Below are 16,128 nucleotides of genomic sequence, written 5' to 3'. Positions count from 1 at the left end.
GACTGATGTGGCAAGATATGCCCATGGATGCAATAATGGCATGGATGTTACAAAGACAACCACACACTTTCTGATTAGGTTTAAGGCCTGTTTCACAGGAATAAATGCATGCTTTGTACTGTAAATCTAGCTAAGAACCTATGGTTCTAGCTCACAGACCCCAGGAATGAACCTATTACCATTACTCTGTTGTGGGCATCGTATCTAACTGACTTCTAAATTCTTATCTCTATATCTCCAAATTAGTGCAGCTCTCAGACCTCATCAGAGAAGTATATATATATATATATATATATATATATATATATATATATATATATATATATATATATATATATATATTGGATGGTGGTTAATGCAGAAACTCACAACTGCTCAAAATGTAGAGACAAGTTATCAGTTGGGACACCTGTTTTACCCATCCACCCCCAAGGCTCATGAAAGGAGGCAGACAGATAATCTGTATAGGGTAACTCCAATAAAACTCTTTTGTGTGTGTGTGTGTGTGTAGCAGATGAAGTCCTGAGTGAATGTGTGTTGTTGACATGAGCACAGCCAGGCCAAGGACTCCAGTGCCTTAGACGTATGGGAACATCAAAGCCTTCGCTGGATCAGGCTCTGGGAAATGACAAAGCCTTCCCTGTGCAAGAAGCAGTTTCGTTCTCCTGGATGTCTATAACTCGAGACTTCTGTCCTACAAAGACCTCCTCCTGAGACTACCAGAAACCCTCCTCCTTGTGCTGGACATAACCAACAAGCTGAGTTTCCAAGCTACATAGTAGATGTCATCCATCAGAGCTAGCACAGCCCACCCAATCCCTCTTCTGAGTGTGCCTGTGTTTTTTTTTTTTTTTGTTTTTTTTTTTTTGTTTTTTTTTTTTTTTTTCATTCTCATGGTCGGTCGGTCTCAGGACCAAGTTGTGCAGAATGTGGTATGTATATGCATGCAGGTATGTATGTATGTATGTATGTATTATGTATTATGTATTATGAAGTGGTAGGCTTCTAGTTGGCCTTTTCAAACATCTTGTGTGTTAGTTATCCTTCTCCAGGCACTCCTATGCCCTACGCTTCCATTCCTATTCCTACTTAAACCCTTCTCCCCATTATTTCCCTTTTAAGGTTTTTTTCTTGCCTATCCTATTGAGATCTCTTGGAGTTGAACCCCAAACGGTCTTGTCCTGGGCCCCGAGTTCAACTCCTGTTGTTTCTGCAACCCATGCTGCTGTTTGTAGGGTCCATAACAGACTTGAACCCCATCACCTCTCTTCTCCTTCTTCAGACAATTCTTTGAGGAGGAAATTTCAGCCATCTGAGACATAGACTAGAAACTTTTACCCTTTGACCTACAAACTCATTTTAACTTTCTGACGGTCTTTTTCCTATGCCCATGGGAGAGAGAGGTGTTTTCTTTTCTTTTCTTTTCTTTTTTTTTTTTTTTTGGTTTTTCAAGACAGGGTTTCTCTGTGTAGTTTTGGTGCCTGTCCTGGATCTTGCTCTGTAGACCAGGCTGGCCTCGAACTCACAGATATCTGTCTGGCTCTGCCTCCCAAGTGCTGGCTGGGATTAAAGGCGTTAAAGGCGTGTGCCACCGCTGCCCAGCGAGAGAGGTGTTTTCTCCTAAGGTGAGCCAAGAAGAATGGGTGAGTGAGGATGTTCACACTGGGCTTCTATCCTCTCAGCCTTTGTGGGGTCTATATAAGTTCTGTCCCTGAAATAACATTTTGTGATGGCCACCTTAGCTTCTTTACCACTCGGGAAAGCCACTGAGTCATTAATCGTCTAGAATCTAAATTCTATTCCTATAACTTTATGAAAACAGCTCTGGGCTCCATACAGAAAGACCCAAAGGGGAGTTTGCCAGCAAACTCCACCCAGACCCATCCTCCAGGTTTCTGTAAGGAAATGGCGATCTCATGCTCTTGAACACAAGTAGATTCCAGACTCATTTCTTCCAGTGATCTTATTGTGTGTCACTAGACCTGCACAAGAGAATTCCTCAGATACATATTAGCATATGAAATCTATTATAGCAGCAGATCAGTACTCATCTTTCCTAATATTTCTAGTATTCTTTATTATTATGTTCCTTCTTTTTTATAATCATTTTTTAGTCATCTGTTTATTTTATATCCCGGCCTCAGCTCCCCCCCCCCATCCTCCCCTCCCAGTCCCTCTCTTCCATCCCTCTTCCCACCCTAAACTCCTCCTCTCCCTACTCCAACTCCATCCAGGAAAGGGTGGGTCTCCTATGAGTATCAATAAAACATGGCATATCAAGTTGCAGTAAGACTGAGCACCTCCCCATGTATTATGGCTGGGCAAGGTGACCAGTATGAGAAGTAGGGTCCCCAAAGCCAGTAAAAGAATCAGAGACATCCTCTCTGTTCCCGCTTTTAGGAGTTCCATAAGAGGGCCAAGCAGAGTGCCTAGGACAGTCTCATGCAGGCTCCCTGGTTGTGGGTTCAGTCTCTGTGAGTCCCTATGAGCCTAAGTTAGTTGATTATGTGAGTCTTCCTGCGGTGTCTTTGACCCCTCTGCTCCTACACTCCTTTCTCCTCCTCTGCAGGGTTCCTGAACTCTGCCCAATGTTTGCCTGTGGGTCTCTGCATCTGCCTCCATCCGATGATGCTGGATGAAGCCTCTTGGATGACAGTTGGGCCAGGCACCAATCTGGTCACTTACCCACCAGTTCAGACTACTTACCCACTCTTTGCTAGGAGTCTAAGCTGGGGTCCTCCCCATAGACTCCTGGGAGATTCCCCTGCACCAGGCTTCTGCCTGACCCCAGAATGCCCACCCCTCAGCAGTCCTCAGCACTCTTCCCCTCCATGTCTCCTCCCGCCTTATTGCTCATGTTCCTGCCCTTACCTGTCCTCTGTCTATTCACGAAATCTCTTCTATTTCCCCTTCCCGGGGAGATCCGGGTGCTCCCCCATGAACTCTCCTTGTTACCTAATCTCTCTGGATCTGTGGATTGTAGCATAGTTATCCTCATTTTACAGCTAATATCCACTTATGAGTGAGTACGTACCATGTTTGTCTTTATTGGTCTGGATTACCTCACTCAGGATGATTTTTTTTTCTAGTTCCACCCATTTGCCTTAAAATTTCCTGTTGTCCTTGTTTTTAATAGCTGAGTAATACTCATTGTGTAAATGTACCACATTTTCTTTATCCATTATTTTGTAGAGGGAACATCTAGGTTGTTTCCAGGTTCTGGCTATTAAAAATAAAGCTTCTATGAACGTAACTGAGCGTAATGTAGCCCATCCATTTATGTACAGCCCATGTCACTTGACACTGATAAGTGGCCACCACTAGTTTATGTATTTTGTACATATTTTATAATTATTATTAGAGAGTAAACACTTTCTACTTACCCATAAACCTAGAAAACAGTTTACCATGTCAGGTCAGCAGGAGCCTCAGACATCTGTTTCTAGTATACCTTTATTGATCAGGATACCATGCCTAGTGATTGACGGCCATCATGTAGCTTTGTGCAAGAGCACACTTTGATGTATACACAGTGAATAAATTGTTGAAGGAGGCATTTCTTAAAACCTATACCCTTCATTAAATGACACATGGTTGTATCTGGAAACAAACAAACAAACAAATGACATCTTCAAGAAATGGACTCTTCTAGAATTCTGTGTATTATTTCATTTTATTCAAATCTTTAAAAAGTCTCTCAAGAAAAGGCTATTTGGCTGTGAAAAATTAATTTTATTATAGAATCAGTTTTGTGTTGCTAGTATTGTATACTGTGTTTTGTTTTAAGGGGTATGTTAAGTCAATGGTACCATTTATAGAACTTTTGGTTGCTCTGCATCTTTGGTATGATTTCTTCTAAAATTAATTCTCGTTAATCAATAATTTTTATTTTCCAGGAGAGGAGCTAGAAGCCCTTTCTCCCCTCAACTGCAGCTTCTTGCCTAGTCTTTACACACAAAAGGTATAAACTTTCTTCCAAATAGCCTGAAGGAAGCAACAGTTTCCCAGGCAAAGGGAGAGATGGCTGGCTGTGTTTTCTCCTCTCAGCCACGGCAGCACAGCAGGTGGATTCATTCTTAGGGCTCTGCTACAGGGCAGCACCTGCTGTGTGGGCGTGTCTTGGTGCATCCTGAGCACCTGCAGAGACAGGTTGTGCATCCCACAGAAAGTGTCCTTAAGGTTCAGGGGCTCTGGTTCTCAAAGCTAAAATAAGCCACTGAGAGAAAACAGGACACACCAAATCACATCTAAGTCTTAGGACATGCTGTATTTCCAGTGCAGCCATGATGCATAAATGTGAGAGTCCTGCTGTAAGTTTGATCAGCCCACACATGAAAGTCCACAGGGCTCTGGGTTTGTAGGTGTCATTTTAGCCACGAAACCAGAAAATGCTATTTACTGAATAAGATCGTAGCCAGTTCTCCTATTTGAGGCTGAGTATTCAGTCAGCACTTAGCCTCAGCTCTTGGCCACTCATGTGTTTCCATATTAATCACCACCCCATGCAGTAGGAAACCTCTCTGATATAGGCTAGGCACAGCACCGGGATGTCTTCATTTATTTTTATATAACAGAATTTGTTCATCGTATTTTACAAGTGTTGTGTTTCAGTCCTAATTAAGAAGGGCTTTCCCACTTCAGAAAAAAATTATGAAATTTGTTTTGCCATATTATCTTAAAGTTTTTGATCCATTCAAAACTTGTCAGGATAAAAGGAATATTTGCAGATCCAACTTATCTTTACCCAGATGGCTTTCCAGTTGGCCTGATGATACTTGTCAAATAATCCACGTTTTTCTCACTGGCTTGAGGTACAGTTTTTATTATATTTCAAGTTTCTTCACGTATTTGTCTTTATTATCAATATATTTCTATTTTGCTTCCCTGTTAGCTGGTGTATTTATAGACAGTACCATTGCGCTTTGTTATCATGATCTTACTGTTTGGTTGGGTTAGTCTTCTCTTGTTTCATGGCTGATTTTTCTCCCCAGAAGTTGGCTTACAAGTCTTGTTTATAATTTTTTTTTTTTTTACTTTTTTTAACCTTTATTTTTTTTATGCATGGATGTGTTGCTTGCATGTATGCCTGTGCATGATGTACACATAGTGCTCATAGAGGCGAGAGAGTGTGGTGGAGCCTGGATTGTTTCAGACTGTTGTGAGCCGCCATGGGGGTGCCAGGAATCAAACCCAGGTCCTCTGGAAAAGCAACCAGTGCTCCTAATCGCTGAGCCATTTCTTAATACAAATGTATATAAATTCTACTAATAAACAAATAACATGGTTCATACTTTATTGAGTTCATGTTGAATTTATAAAGCAACTCAAAGCTTGGCATATTTATGATTTCTCAGATGTTTCCACTTATTAAAATCCTATTTTGCATGATTTGTTTCATAATTTTCATTATAAAGTTATTACTATTGAAAACAGGACCTTTTCTTCCACTATTTCCTATTACATCTTGTATGTATGAAAATGCTAATTATCTTATGTTAATTTAATGTTTAATGCTTTTTAAAGTTATCTTGAATGTCTTTTATCTTTTCATTTTTTATTTTTGTTATTTCTTTTTATTGAAAATATTTTTCTCTCACATAATATATCCTAGTTATGAATTTTCCCTCCCTCTGCTCCTCCCAGCTCCATTTCTCCTCCCATCTGAATCCACTCCCTTTCTGTCTTTCATTATAAAATCAACAGGCTTCTATGGGATAATAACAAAGTATAATGTAATATAACATAATATAATAAATATAATATTATAAAACAAAAACTACCACATCAGAATTGGACAAAACATACAGAAGGAAAAGAGCCCAAGAGAAGGCACAAGAAACAGACACCCACTTATTTGCACACTCAGGAACTCCATAAAATCACTAAACTGGAAGCTGTAAAATATATGCAAAGGATACTCCTCTTCATCAGGTTTTCTGAGCCCTAAGAGGAGGGATTTGATGGACACATCCTGTTTAAGACTGAGTGTTCCAATGTTTCTCACTCTGTACATAATGTCTGGCTGTGGGTCTCTATATTTGTTCCCATCTGCTGCAGGAGGAAGCTTCTCTGATGATGGCTGACCAAGGCACTGATCTATGAGTATAGCAGAATGTCATTAGGAGTCATTTTATTGCTATGTTTTTTGTTTTTAGACCAGTAGTATTTGGTTTTACCCTAGGACCCTGGTTATCTAGTCTCAGGTTCATGGTCACCCAAGGAATGTCAAGCAAGGATGCCATCTCATGGAGTGGGCCTTAAGCCAAAACAGATATTAGCTGGTTACTCTCACAAGCTTGTGCCATTACTGCCCTAGCATATCTTGCAGACAAGATACCATTCTTGATCTGAGGCTGGGTTGGTGTTTATGTTTTGCCTTTAGTAGTGAGCAGAGTAACTTCCTGTACCAAAGACGCTAGAATGTGGGGGTAAAGGTTCTATGTAGACATGAACTCAACTTATCCATGTTCATTAAGTTGTGAGGGTATTGTCTTTAGCAATGCAGCCTTGTCTTCAATTTGCAGAGAACAACCTGTAGTCTTGGTGACATCCTGGATTGTTTGGGGATTCCCACAGGGCCCCTTTGGCCAACAACTCAATTAGATATAATCCAATCCTGATACTGAAAGCTTCATCTGATGAAAAGAGATGGACAATTGGGGCTCTGCTTCTGTTATTTGGTGATTTCATTTAGTTCATCTTCATATATGTATATATTTTAGGAAGCTTCCACTGTATTAGGTTTTCATACTACCCTTAATGGACCTTGATTTTAGCTGTCTCTCCTGGTAGTCCCTGCCCCCATCTCCCTTTTCCTTTACCATCTCCACTTGATCCTCCTGTTCCAGGCCCCCTCCACCCACAACTATCTATTCTATTAAATTTCAATTTATCTTCCAGCTTATTGTTTTGGATGTGTGTGGTCATGTCTAAATCTAGCTACTACTATGTCCTGATCCCATATATTGTTTTTATCATGTCACATTGATGCTCGTCCATCAAGATGTGGATTCCATGTTCCCACCACTTGTATCTATGCAAGGATATGTGATTTCTGCTAAGTCATACTAAGAGATGTATTTTTAGCTTGGGTCTGCAGGGATCCAGCTGTCATGTTGTTACAAAGCCAATATAAAAATGTCAGGCATGAAGGGAGCAGGGACAAAGGAGTGTAAACAGGGTGGGCAGATATGAACAGAGTGCATGCTATGTATTTAGAAAAACGTCATAATGAAACCTATTATTTTGTATGTTAACTGTAAGTTAATATAAAGCAAAGTAGAAACAAACATTAGAAAAATTCTTCTAATTATATCATATGGGTGAGTGAAAGAATTCTAAAATGAATATTCCAATTTTTAAAAAGGACATGGTGCAGCCAGGCGGTGGTGGCACATGCCTTTGATCCCAGCACTAGGGAGGCAGAGCCAGGCAGATCTCTGTGAGGTCGAGGCCAGCCTGGGCTACAGAGTGAGTTCCAGGAAAGGCTCCAAAGCTACACAAAGAAACCCTGTCTCGAAAAACAAAACAAAACAAAACAAAACAGCAACAACAAAAAGGACATATTGGGGCTGGAGAGAGAGACTCGTGGTCAGGAGCACTGGCTGTTCTTCCAGAAGCCCCCAGTCTTCTTCCTAGCTCACACACAGAAGCTTATAGTGTCTGTAACTCCCGTTCTAGGGGATCTGACACCTTCTGGTCCCTGCAGACACAAGTCACAAACAGGATGTGCGGATATACATGCGGGCAAAACAGTCACACACATTATTTGAGAAAATGACAGGTAACCATAGGATGAAACTGAGCAGTCACTTGGAAAATCATAGCCTCAGGAGGTCACAGTTCATAGCCAGCAGCAGTCAGTGGACATGCAAGTGAGTCAGTCTGGAGTGACTGTAGCCACCAGCTGTTAAGTCACACTATCAGATATCAGTGGCCCATGGACAAGTGCATTTACCAAATCCTGTATGTTTGCTAGCCAAGTAAATACAACTTGAACTTAGTTGTAGGGGTGGCTTTTTATTGTTGTTGTTGCTGCTGTTAGCAGTAAGAAATGACTGGTCCAGCATTTGTGTATGTGTGTTTAAAGTCATAAATCAGAAAATCATCATCATGACTCTCTACATTTTAGTTTACAGGCTCTTACATTTCCTCTAACTGTATTAACAGGTAAGAAACCTACACTCAGTGTTTCCTTCAAAATCTAGGAATACACACCAATCCACATGCTTTTTTTCCTAGTGATAATGCCTGTACAATGAAACCATTTCATTTCACTTTAAAAGGTATATACTAAGACATATCATTCAATGACTAGAGGCCTAGATATTTCATAAATATGAATGCTCTCATCATTTTCTTTAATTTTGAAGGGACAATTTATCTAATATCCATTTGCATGCACGTGGTACTTGCTGTATCCTACAATGAGTATGACATCATCAGTGTAATGGAAGCTTGATGCCCCATGGAGGGTTAAACTATCAAGGTCATCGATATTGAGACACAATTGTAATCACCTTTAAAATACTGTTGGCATTGCATAACAAAAGAAAAATTTAATAGCTTCATACCACATACCAGGATTTGTATTGGGTTACTCTGGCAAAACTAATCTTCTGGAATAATTCCCAATAAGTGGAGTCATCATCTATATAAGTTTATAATGTTGTCTTCTCCTTCTTCTTCTTCTTCTTCTTCTTCTTCTTCTTCTTCTTCTTCTTCTTCTTCTTCTTCTTCTTCTTCTTCTTTCTTCTTCTTTCTTCTTCTTCTTCTTCTTCTTCTTCTTCTTCTTCTTCTTCTTCTTCTTCTTCTTCTTCTTCTTCCTCCTCCTCTTCCTCCTCCTCCTCCTTTTTCTTCTTCTCCTCCTCTCCTCCTTCTTCTTCTTCCTCTTCTAAACCCATTGGTACTTTGTACATAAGCAGAGTTAGTTTACTAGGAGTTGCATAAGAAAATACAAAGTGATGGCTTCAACAAAAGAAATTCAGCTCCCTTCGTTCTGGAGGCTGAAGTCCAAGGCCTAGACTTAGCAGGATTAGATTCTCTCCATGGCTTGCAGTTAGCCCTCCTATGGTTTTTTCCTGTGCAAGTCTCCAACATGTTCAAATTTTTACTTATAAAGGTATCAGTAAGGTTGAATTAGGGGCCTCTCAATGACCCCATTTTGACTTAACCACTCTTTAAAGGGTGTTATCTCCAAAAACAGTCACACACTCTGACTTACTGGACATTAAGGCTTCAACATTTGGATTTTAGGGAATACAAACTCAATTTATACTTGAAGTTTGCTTTTCGTTCAAATGGGTTTGTTAAAGGCAGTTGTGATGGTAACCACCAACTCAGGATCCTTCTATCATTGACCATGGCACTATTAATTTATAGAAGCTACCCCAAGGATGTGGTATTGCTTTGCTTTTCTGTTTCAGCAGATCTTTGCATGATATTTCCTCTGAGGTAGGGAACCAATATGGTGATGCTTCTTGGGCCATCCATATTTCTCTGAAGCATACTTCTAGAGATGGGGCTTATAAATGAGTGCATTCACCATCAAGGAAGTGGGTCTGGGTTTCAGAAAGCCTTGTTTCATTTTGTTTCCTCTTCTTCCAGATGTTCTTTTTGCAGTCTTGCAGGATGCAGTCATTTTTGTGTCCATTTTGCAATGTTCAGGATAGAATTGTGTTTTCCTTTAAAAATTGTTCTGAAATCTAGTTCTTTCAGTACATAAATCAAACTATTTTATGGTCATTGGTATTGATACGTTTGGAGTTTTTCCAAAATATTTTATGCTACTTGTTAAATTTTTTTTTGGTAAGCGTAGTTATTAACTGAGTTTTTCTTCTCCTGGTTAGAATTTTTAATAATAAATGGTGTTTAAAATTGGGTATATATTCTGTGATGTATGAATACATTTATTACTACAGCATACATCTTTGAATTATCTGTAAATTAATTACTGGAAGCCTCGTAAAAACCCTCTCTTTAGGGAGTCCTGAGCCCTTTGCAGTCAGTAGTCAATGAGGATCATCAGGCTCCTTTATGAAGTGGTGGTTGTAGATAAAATAAAATAAAAGAGAACACATTCATAGGTGCCTATGGGGGTGGCTTTTCTAGCACTTCCTAAGTTGTATCACCAATTAAGTCATTTTTAGAATAAATGTTTTTATATTGTTGATCTATCTTAGTATGTACAACCAATATTCATACTAAGTAATATTTTATAATTGATATAACACTGTTTTCTACCTTTCAAATAATTATGTTCAAGAGTTTATAAGTAAGATTTTAAAGTATTTTTTCTGGAATTATGACAACATACCACTTTTAAAATAGGAAAATGAGGTATAGTCAACCTACTTTCAACAGGCCTGCCTCAACAGAAACAAGCAAGAACAGACACTTCAACCAGGTTGCTAAGACTGAGACGGACCATGCAGACATCAAGTTTGGTTGGTTGATCTTTATTAACAGTAACGTTTGCATGTGGGAAGTATTCACAGATTAAATAGGAAGATTCAAGCACACTCAGGGTTTTGACTAAGTTGATACTATGACTATCACTGCTCACTGAGGCAACCATGACTCTGTCACTACAGGAACCACCTATCCTGCCTCCTCTTGGGCCCATACTGTGTCCCAGAGTCATTACTCCAGCCACATTTAAGACTAAATATGAATGCCTTGATCCACACCAGCCCTTCCAACTTCATCATATTCCTCAACAAGAAACACAAGTCGAATTTTTTTCTTGATTACGTGGAGTTATTATTGCAGAAATGAAAGTTCAATGACCAACTTTAGTTTTAAAACTAGAAAAAGAGGAAAAGAAGTCATCAATAATGAACTTGGAATAGAGTACTTAAAACAGTAAGGGTGAATTATCTTCGAAAGCAACGCATCCTACTTTGCACATATTTGAATATAAAAGTTATCCTCCGGCAGGGTCAGGGAGACAGGGTTGATGCCATGGCCCCTTTGAAGTTCTGTCTCCTCACTGCTGGTGCCCAGGGCCAAAAGAATTCAAGGGTAGCTCCTTCCTGCTTCTCCTTTCTGACTTGGATCTTATTCCAGCTTAGGTTTCTCTTTCTCTTCTTCCATACCTGGAAAGACAAAGAGCTTCCTTTGAGCATCAGATGCAGAGCTACGTGGGAGCTGCTCCTAGAATCTCTGGCTACCATAGCTCACATCCATCACCCCTCCATCCCCCTCTCCTTCTAGCTAAGAAGGAAAGCAGTTTGCAATGTTTTCTAGAAACACCCTCAGTGACCTCTCTCCCCACGCTTTCCTGACATCTCTGCGACACAGCCTGGTCCTTGTGCTTCTGGGAGTAGGACCCTGAAGCAGGAGGACTCATTGGTTCGCATGATGACTACTCCAGCTGGATTGCTTCTCAGCTAGCCCCCAGCAGCAGGAGCCATGGAGCTGATGCATTTAAATGGCTTCATTTATTTTTCACTTTGGTCCTGTCCATTCTCAAGACCAGCATTTGGGGTTTCTAAAAACCTAAGAGCTGCTCTTTTAAAATTTTATTATTTTTTAAAAGCCCATGGAGCCCTAATTAGCCACAGGAGCTGTTTCTGCTTATGTACAACACACACACACACACACACACACACACACACACACACACACACACAAATTTTAACTCTGCCTCCTGCCCCATGCTAGGGCATGAACCCAGAGCCTCAGGCATGCTAGGAATCACTGTACCCCTGACTATACTTCTGGTCACATACTTGTGTGTGCTGAAACTCAAGTTCTGCCTTGCAGGAGCCACCCATCCAGATCTGCTTTTCCTGAAGGATGTATGTACTGGTTCAGAAAGGCTTTGTTTGTTGTCTGCAGTCAATGGTTGGTGATGGTTCCTTTTCCTGGAGATGAAGTTGTTCAGGCTACTCTTGTAAGTTATCCTTAAATCCAGAAATTCCATCTGCTCTTCTCCTTTTCTTTTGCTTCTAGAAAAACATTTTTTTCTAATCTTCCCCAAAGTTCTTGAATGCTTTTTGTGTGTCTGTTTCAATAGCAATAATGAATAGAAGAATTTGAAAAACTGTCTTTCTGGTCCTGTTACTATTCTTTTATAAATGTGTAGATCTCCAAAGGTAGAGAGTTTTAAGGGCAAAATCTTAAATGATTTTGTCCTTAATTACAGCCCTACTGCTTGATAGTGTATTTCATAGTAGATGCTCAGCTAATCTTCATTGATAATAAACGCACGTAGAGGCCGCCTCTGGAAACAGGACTAGCAGAAAAGCAATAAACAACATATAGGACCCCACAGTGATCAATCAAGAAGCCCAATGTCAGAGGGTTAATTAGGGATCGCCCTCCTCCACCAGCTTCAACTCCCAGCTAGCTTCATTGAGTCCAGAAGAGGCAGCGGAATGTGAGTCACTGCTCCGAGCTGGTATCCTCTCTCATGGTCGATTTTCACAGGTAAGGAACCGGCAGAGACATAAAATAGTTTCCAAGATACTTCCCACAGCTCACGGGAGGGAAACACCACAACTAGGAACAAGGGCTCGAGGAGAGAGGAGCTGGTTGAAAGGAAGAGTATACACCGTGCCTCCCTTGTTGGGTGGGTAACCAAGGCAAACACAGTTAACAATACAGGCTCCTGTCAGATAGCACAAGCCTGACACCCCACCTCTGTTCTGTGTTCTCTACACAAGAGTAAAAAAGCTGGGGGTAGATGCAATTCAAAATTGTGTGGTTTCCACTAGGGAGTAGCGCTCCGAGAGTGGGAGCCGGGAGCTTCCGCCAGCGCTACAACCTGGACGGGCATTACAGAGAAGGGGCCTGGGCTTGCACATGGAGGCCTGGGCCTGACTCCCTCCCCTGAACCCCTCTTACCTATTCTCTCTGTCCTTGTCCTTGCCTCTTACTCTGGAGCACTCTTGTTTCTGGTCTTTAAAAATCTGACTCTGGTGAGAGCAGCTGCCTTAGTCAGAGTTAAGAGTTTAGAACGGCGTCTTAGGTGAAGGACAGAAATGCTTCAGGGGTCGTGGGTTGAACTGCACAATCATATGCCAAAGTCCTGACCCACAGTGCTTCAAAATGTGAGAGAATGCCCCAGGGTGTGGCTAGATAATTGTTCCTTGAAGAAATTAGGCATCTGACTCATGGATCCAAGCAACTGCTGCAGCAGATGCCAGAACGAGAGGCAGTAATCCAGGAAAACCTTCTGAAGGACCCTCTTCTCTGATGGTGTGGGTCTCCTCGAATTGCAGGAGAAACCAGCATTGTCTTTGAAAATTTTATACCCAAAGAAAGTACCATCCTGGACAAAAGGCTCAGACATAGCATGAAATGACATAAGGGATTCAGTCACTAGCTCTTCCTTGGTTCCAGAGTACACCCCCCGCCACTCACCACCATGATCCCTGTCCAGAATTTGGGGGGAGGGTGGATCTTCTGCTCTTCAGGGGTTGGAAGGCAGGGCCCAACCCCTCTTTGTGAGCTTCAGGGCTACAGCATCCAGCCAAAGAGGATTATTCTCAAGCCTTTTAATTAAAGAAAATTTCCCCTGCTTGCTTTCAGATTTGCTTGGTAGCCATGAGTCCTTCTGCCTCTTTCATTCCTCTCATTTAGAAGGGGACTGTATATCACAGGCCTGCTACACCACCATGTTTTAGGAGGTAACTTTTTGCCTGGTTTTGTAGGTTTACATGAACCTGGAGAACAATTTTGTTTTGGGATGACTTATGACCACATCTCATCCATAATGGTTTGTAGGTTTATATCATACTTCAGAAGAGATTCTTCCTTCCTTCCTTCCTTCCTTCCTTCCTTCCTTCCTTCCTTATTTATTTATTTATTTATTTATTTATTTATTTATTTATTTATTTATTTATTTATTGTATTAAAGAGTTGATACCAGAATGGCTTTTGGGGGTTACTGGGTCATATGTGTGAAAGACATTTATGGTAGGGGGACTATTACAGGACGAATTATTTAGAGTCCCAAACTTGTGATGTTAAATTCCTAATCTCCATTGTCTTAGAATAAAACTTTATTTGGATGAGGTCTTCACAAAGGTAACATGAAGCCATTAGGGTGAATGTCATCAAATATGACTGGCATCCTTCTAAAAGGGGGAAACTGGGAGACCATATCACATACAGGGAGTGCATCTCTGAGCATGAAGATGAGCAACTACCAGCCCAGGATAGGCCTGTGGCAGACTTTCCCTTAAGGATCTCATGAGGAATCAATCCTGACTACATCTTGTGGCATCTACACATGCCAGTCAATCTCTTCCTATTGTTTAAAATACCCAGCTTGTGGTATTTTATTAGAGCAAACACAAGCAGTTCTCACAAATCTATCATGAGTTACTTAATTGGTAAAAGAGTAAATGTTTGACTATCAATTTAACTTATTTTAAGGGCTTGTATTTCCTAGCAAGCAGGCCTGTTTTATGTTTCTAAAACATGGAGATTCTGATAGTTCACTAGAAGTGAGAAGGTGCTGAACCTTGGGTGGAAGACACTGGCTTTGACAACAATTATTTCAGTAGGTCACTCATAGGCCTCAATTGTTTTTGTAAAGCAGAGGGTCAGTTTAGATAATTTCTAGGACTTATCTCCCCAGCTGTAATAGTCTGCAAATGTTTTTTTTTTCATCTTGAAGTTGTAGCGTAAACAAACCAGAGGATTTGAGTCACTGAAGACCATTAAGGAATTCAGGAAGGTATTTTATACCTTATATGTAGTATTCCTTCTCATTGAGTAATTTTATAGTAACTGATTTGTGGAAACAGGTATTTTATACTGTACTAAACAATAGTCAACATGTGCATGCACATACACATGCATATGTTCAGGTGTGTGGTCATGCACACCACACACATACACACACACACACACACACACACACACACACACACACACATACACACACACATTGCTTTTAATCTGCAGTTTCAAACTCAATTGTGAAATTGAGTTAAGTGCCATATGAGAATTAGGGAAAGTTAGATGGGAATATAAAGGTGGCAACTGATACTCAGTTCAAATCCATTGTTGACAGAAGGAACAGTGGGACCAGTGCCACCACATCTTAAAATACTTGATAAGGAGAGGAAGTCCTACTATAATATGAAAATTTCCAATTTTTAAATGTTGGTGCTTAAAAAAAAATCCCACTACATAGACATAATGAATTTTTTGTTGGTAAATTTAAGACAAAGGGCTAGAGAAGTGGCTCAGTCAGCAAGCATAAGGACTCCTGGTTGACCCCCAGAACACATATTAAAAAGGGAGGAACATAGTTGCATGAACTTGCAATTCCAGTTGCAGAGGAGGCACTAGAGTGTCAGATGAACATATTAAAACACACACACACACACACACACACACACATACACACACACAAACACACACACACACACACAAGGGGGCCCTGTTTCCACTTTTATCCTAGGGTACTCTTGAGGAGTGAGGGATAAGAGATTTAGATAGAAATATAGAGGGGAGAGAGAAAGACAGAAACATAGGTTAGCTTTGGGAGGGCCTGGATCCTTATCCACTGGCCCAGAACTTTATTCAAAAGGGCTTTTTATAACAATGCCAAGGAGTGAGGCAAAAGACCTCCCCCTTGCTAGGTACAACCAAGTATAGACGCTTCCCAACACCTGGTACCCAGGCCCATGGTCCAATCATCTTCTTATGCCACCTTGCTGGTAAAGCAAGCTCAGATATCATTAGGAAACCTCTGTGGGCTCCCATAGGTTCCCCTTTCTTAATATTTTAAAACTCAAGTGAGGCTACAGAGCTTAACTATATACAGCTCTGAATCCACTAAGAGCTTGCAAGTAGCTGAAATTACCACAGCAATACTCCTACTCCTTAGAGCTGCCACATCTCCAAGTAAAGGAGTAGAGCATGATAAAGATGGAATGTCCTTGTTGAATGGGTCTAAGGTGACTACAGAAGTCTTAATTGCACCAAGCCCTTTTTTAAATAAAAAAACTCTTGATGTAACAGGATCAAATAAATCAAACTCTGGATGCAACTGCATCAAACTCAAAGACTCCCTTAGCTTCATCATTAACAGGTTAACATAATTCTAACATAAATATTATTATAATACACAATTACAATTCCTACAAACCTACATCCAAAAGCAAT

The 16,128-nt window shown here is 40.6% G+C and overlaps 1 protein-coding gene across 1 annotated transcript in view; it reads right to left on the bottom strand.

The window, feature by feature from the left end:
- Positions 1-10,436: 10,436 nt before the first annotated feature.
- The window catches only part of Aig1 (androgen induced 1), a 222,219-nt gene continuing 216,527 nt past the window's right edge, over positions 10,437-16,128 (bottom strand). The window contains exon 6 of the mRNA XM_059272719.1: positions 10,437-11,096. Coding sequence (XP_059128702.1) covers positions 11,059-11,096 — 38 coding nt within the window. The 3' untranslated portion in view covers positions 10,437-11,058. The remainder of the gene's footprint in view (positions 11,097-16,128) is intronic.

This window comes from Peromyscus eremicus, chromosome 8b (genome assembly GCF_949786415.1).
Source record: "Peromyscus eremicus chromosome 8b, PerEre_H2_v1, whole genome shotgun sequence".
NCBI lineage: Eukaryota > Metazoa > Chordata > Mammalia > Rodentia > Cricetidae > Peromyscus > Peromyscus eremicus.
Note: the sequence above shows the minus strand (reverse complement) of the source record. Positions and strands in the feature narration are given on the sequence as shown.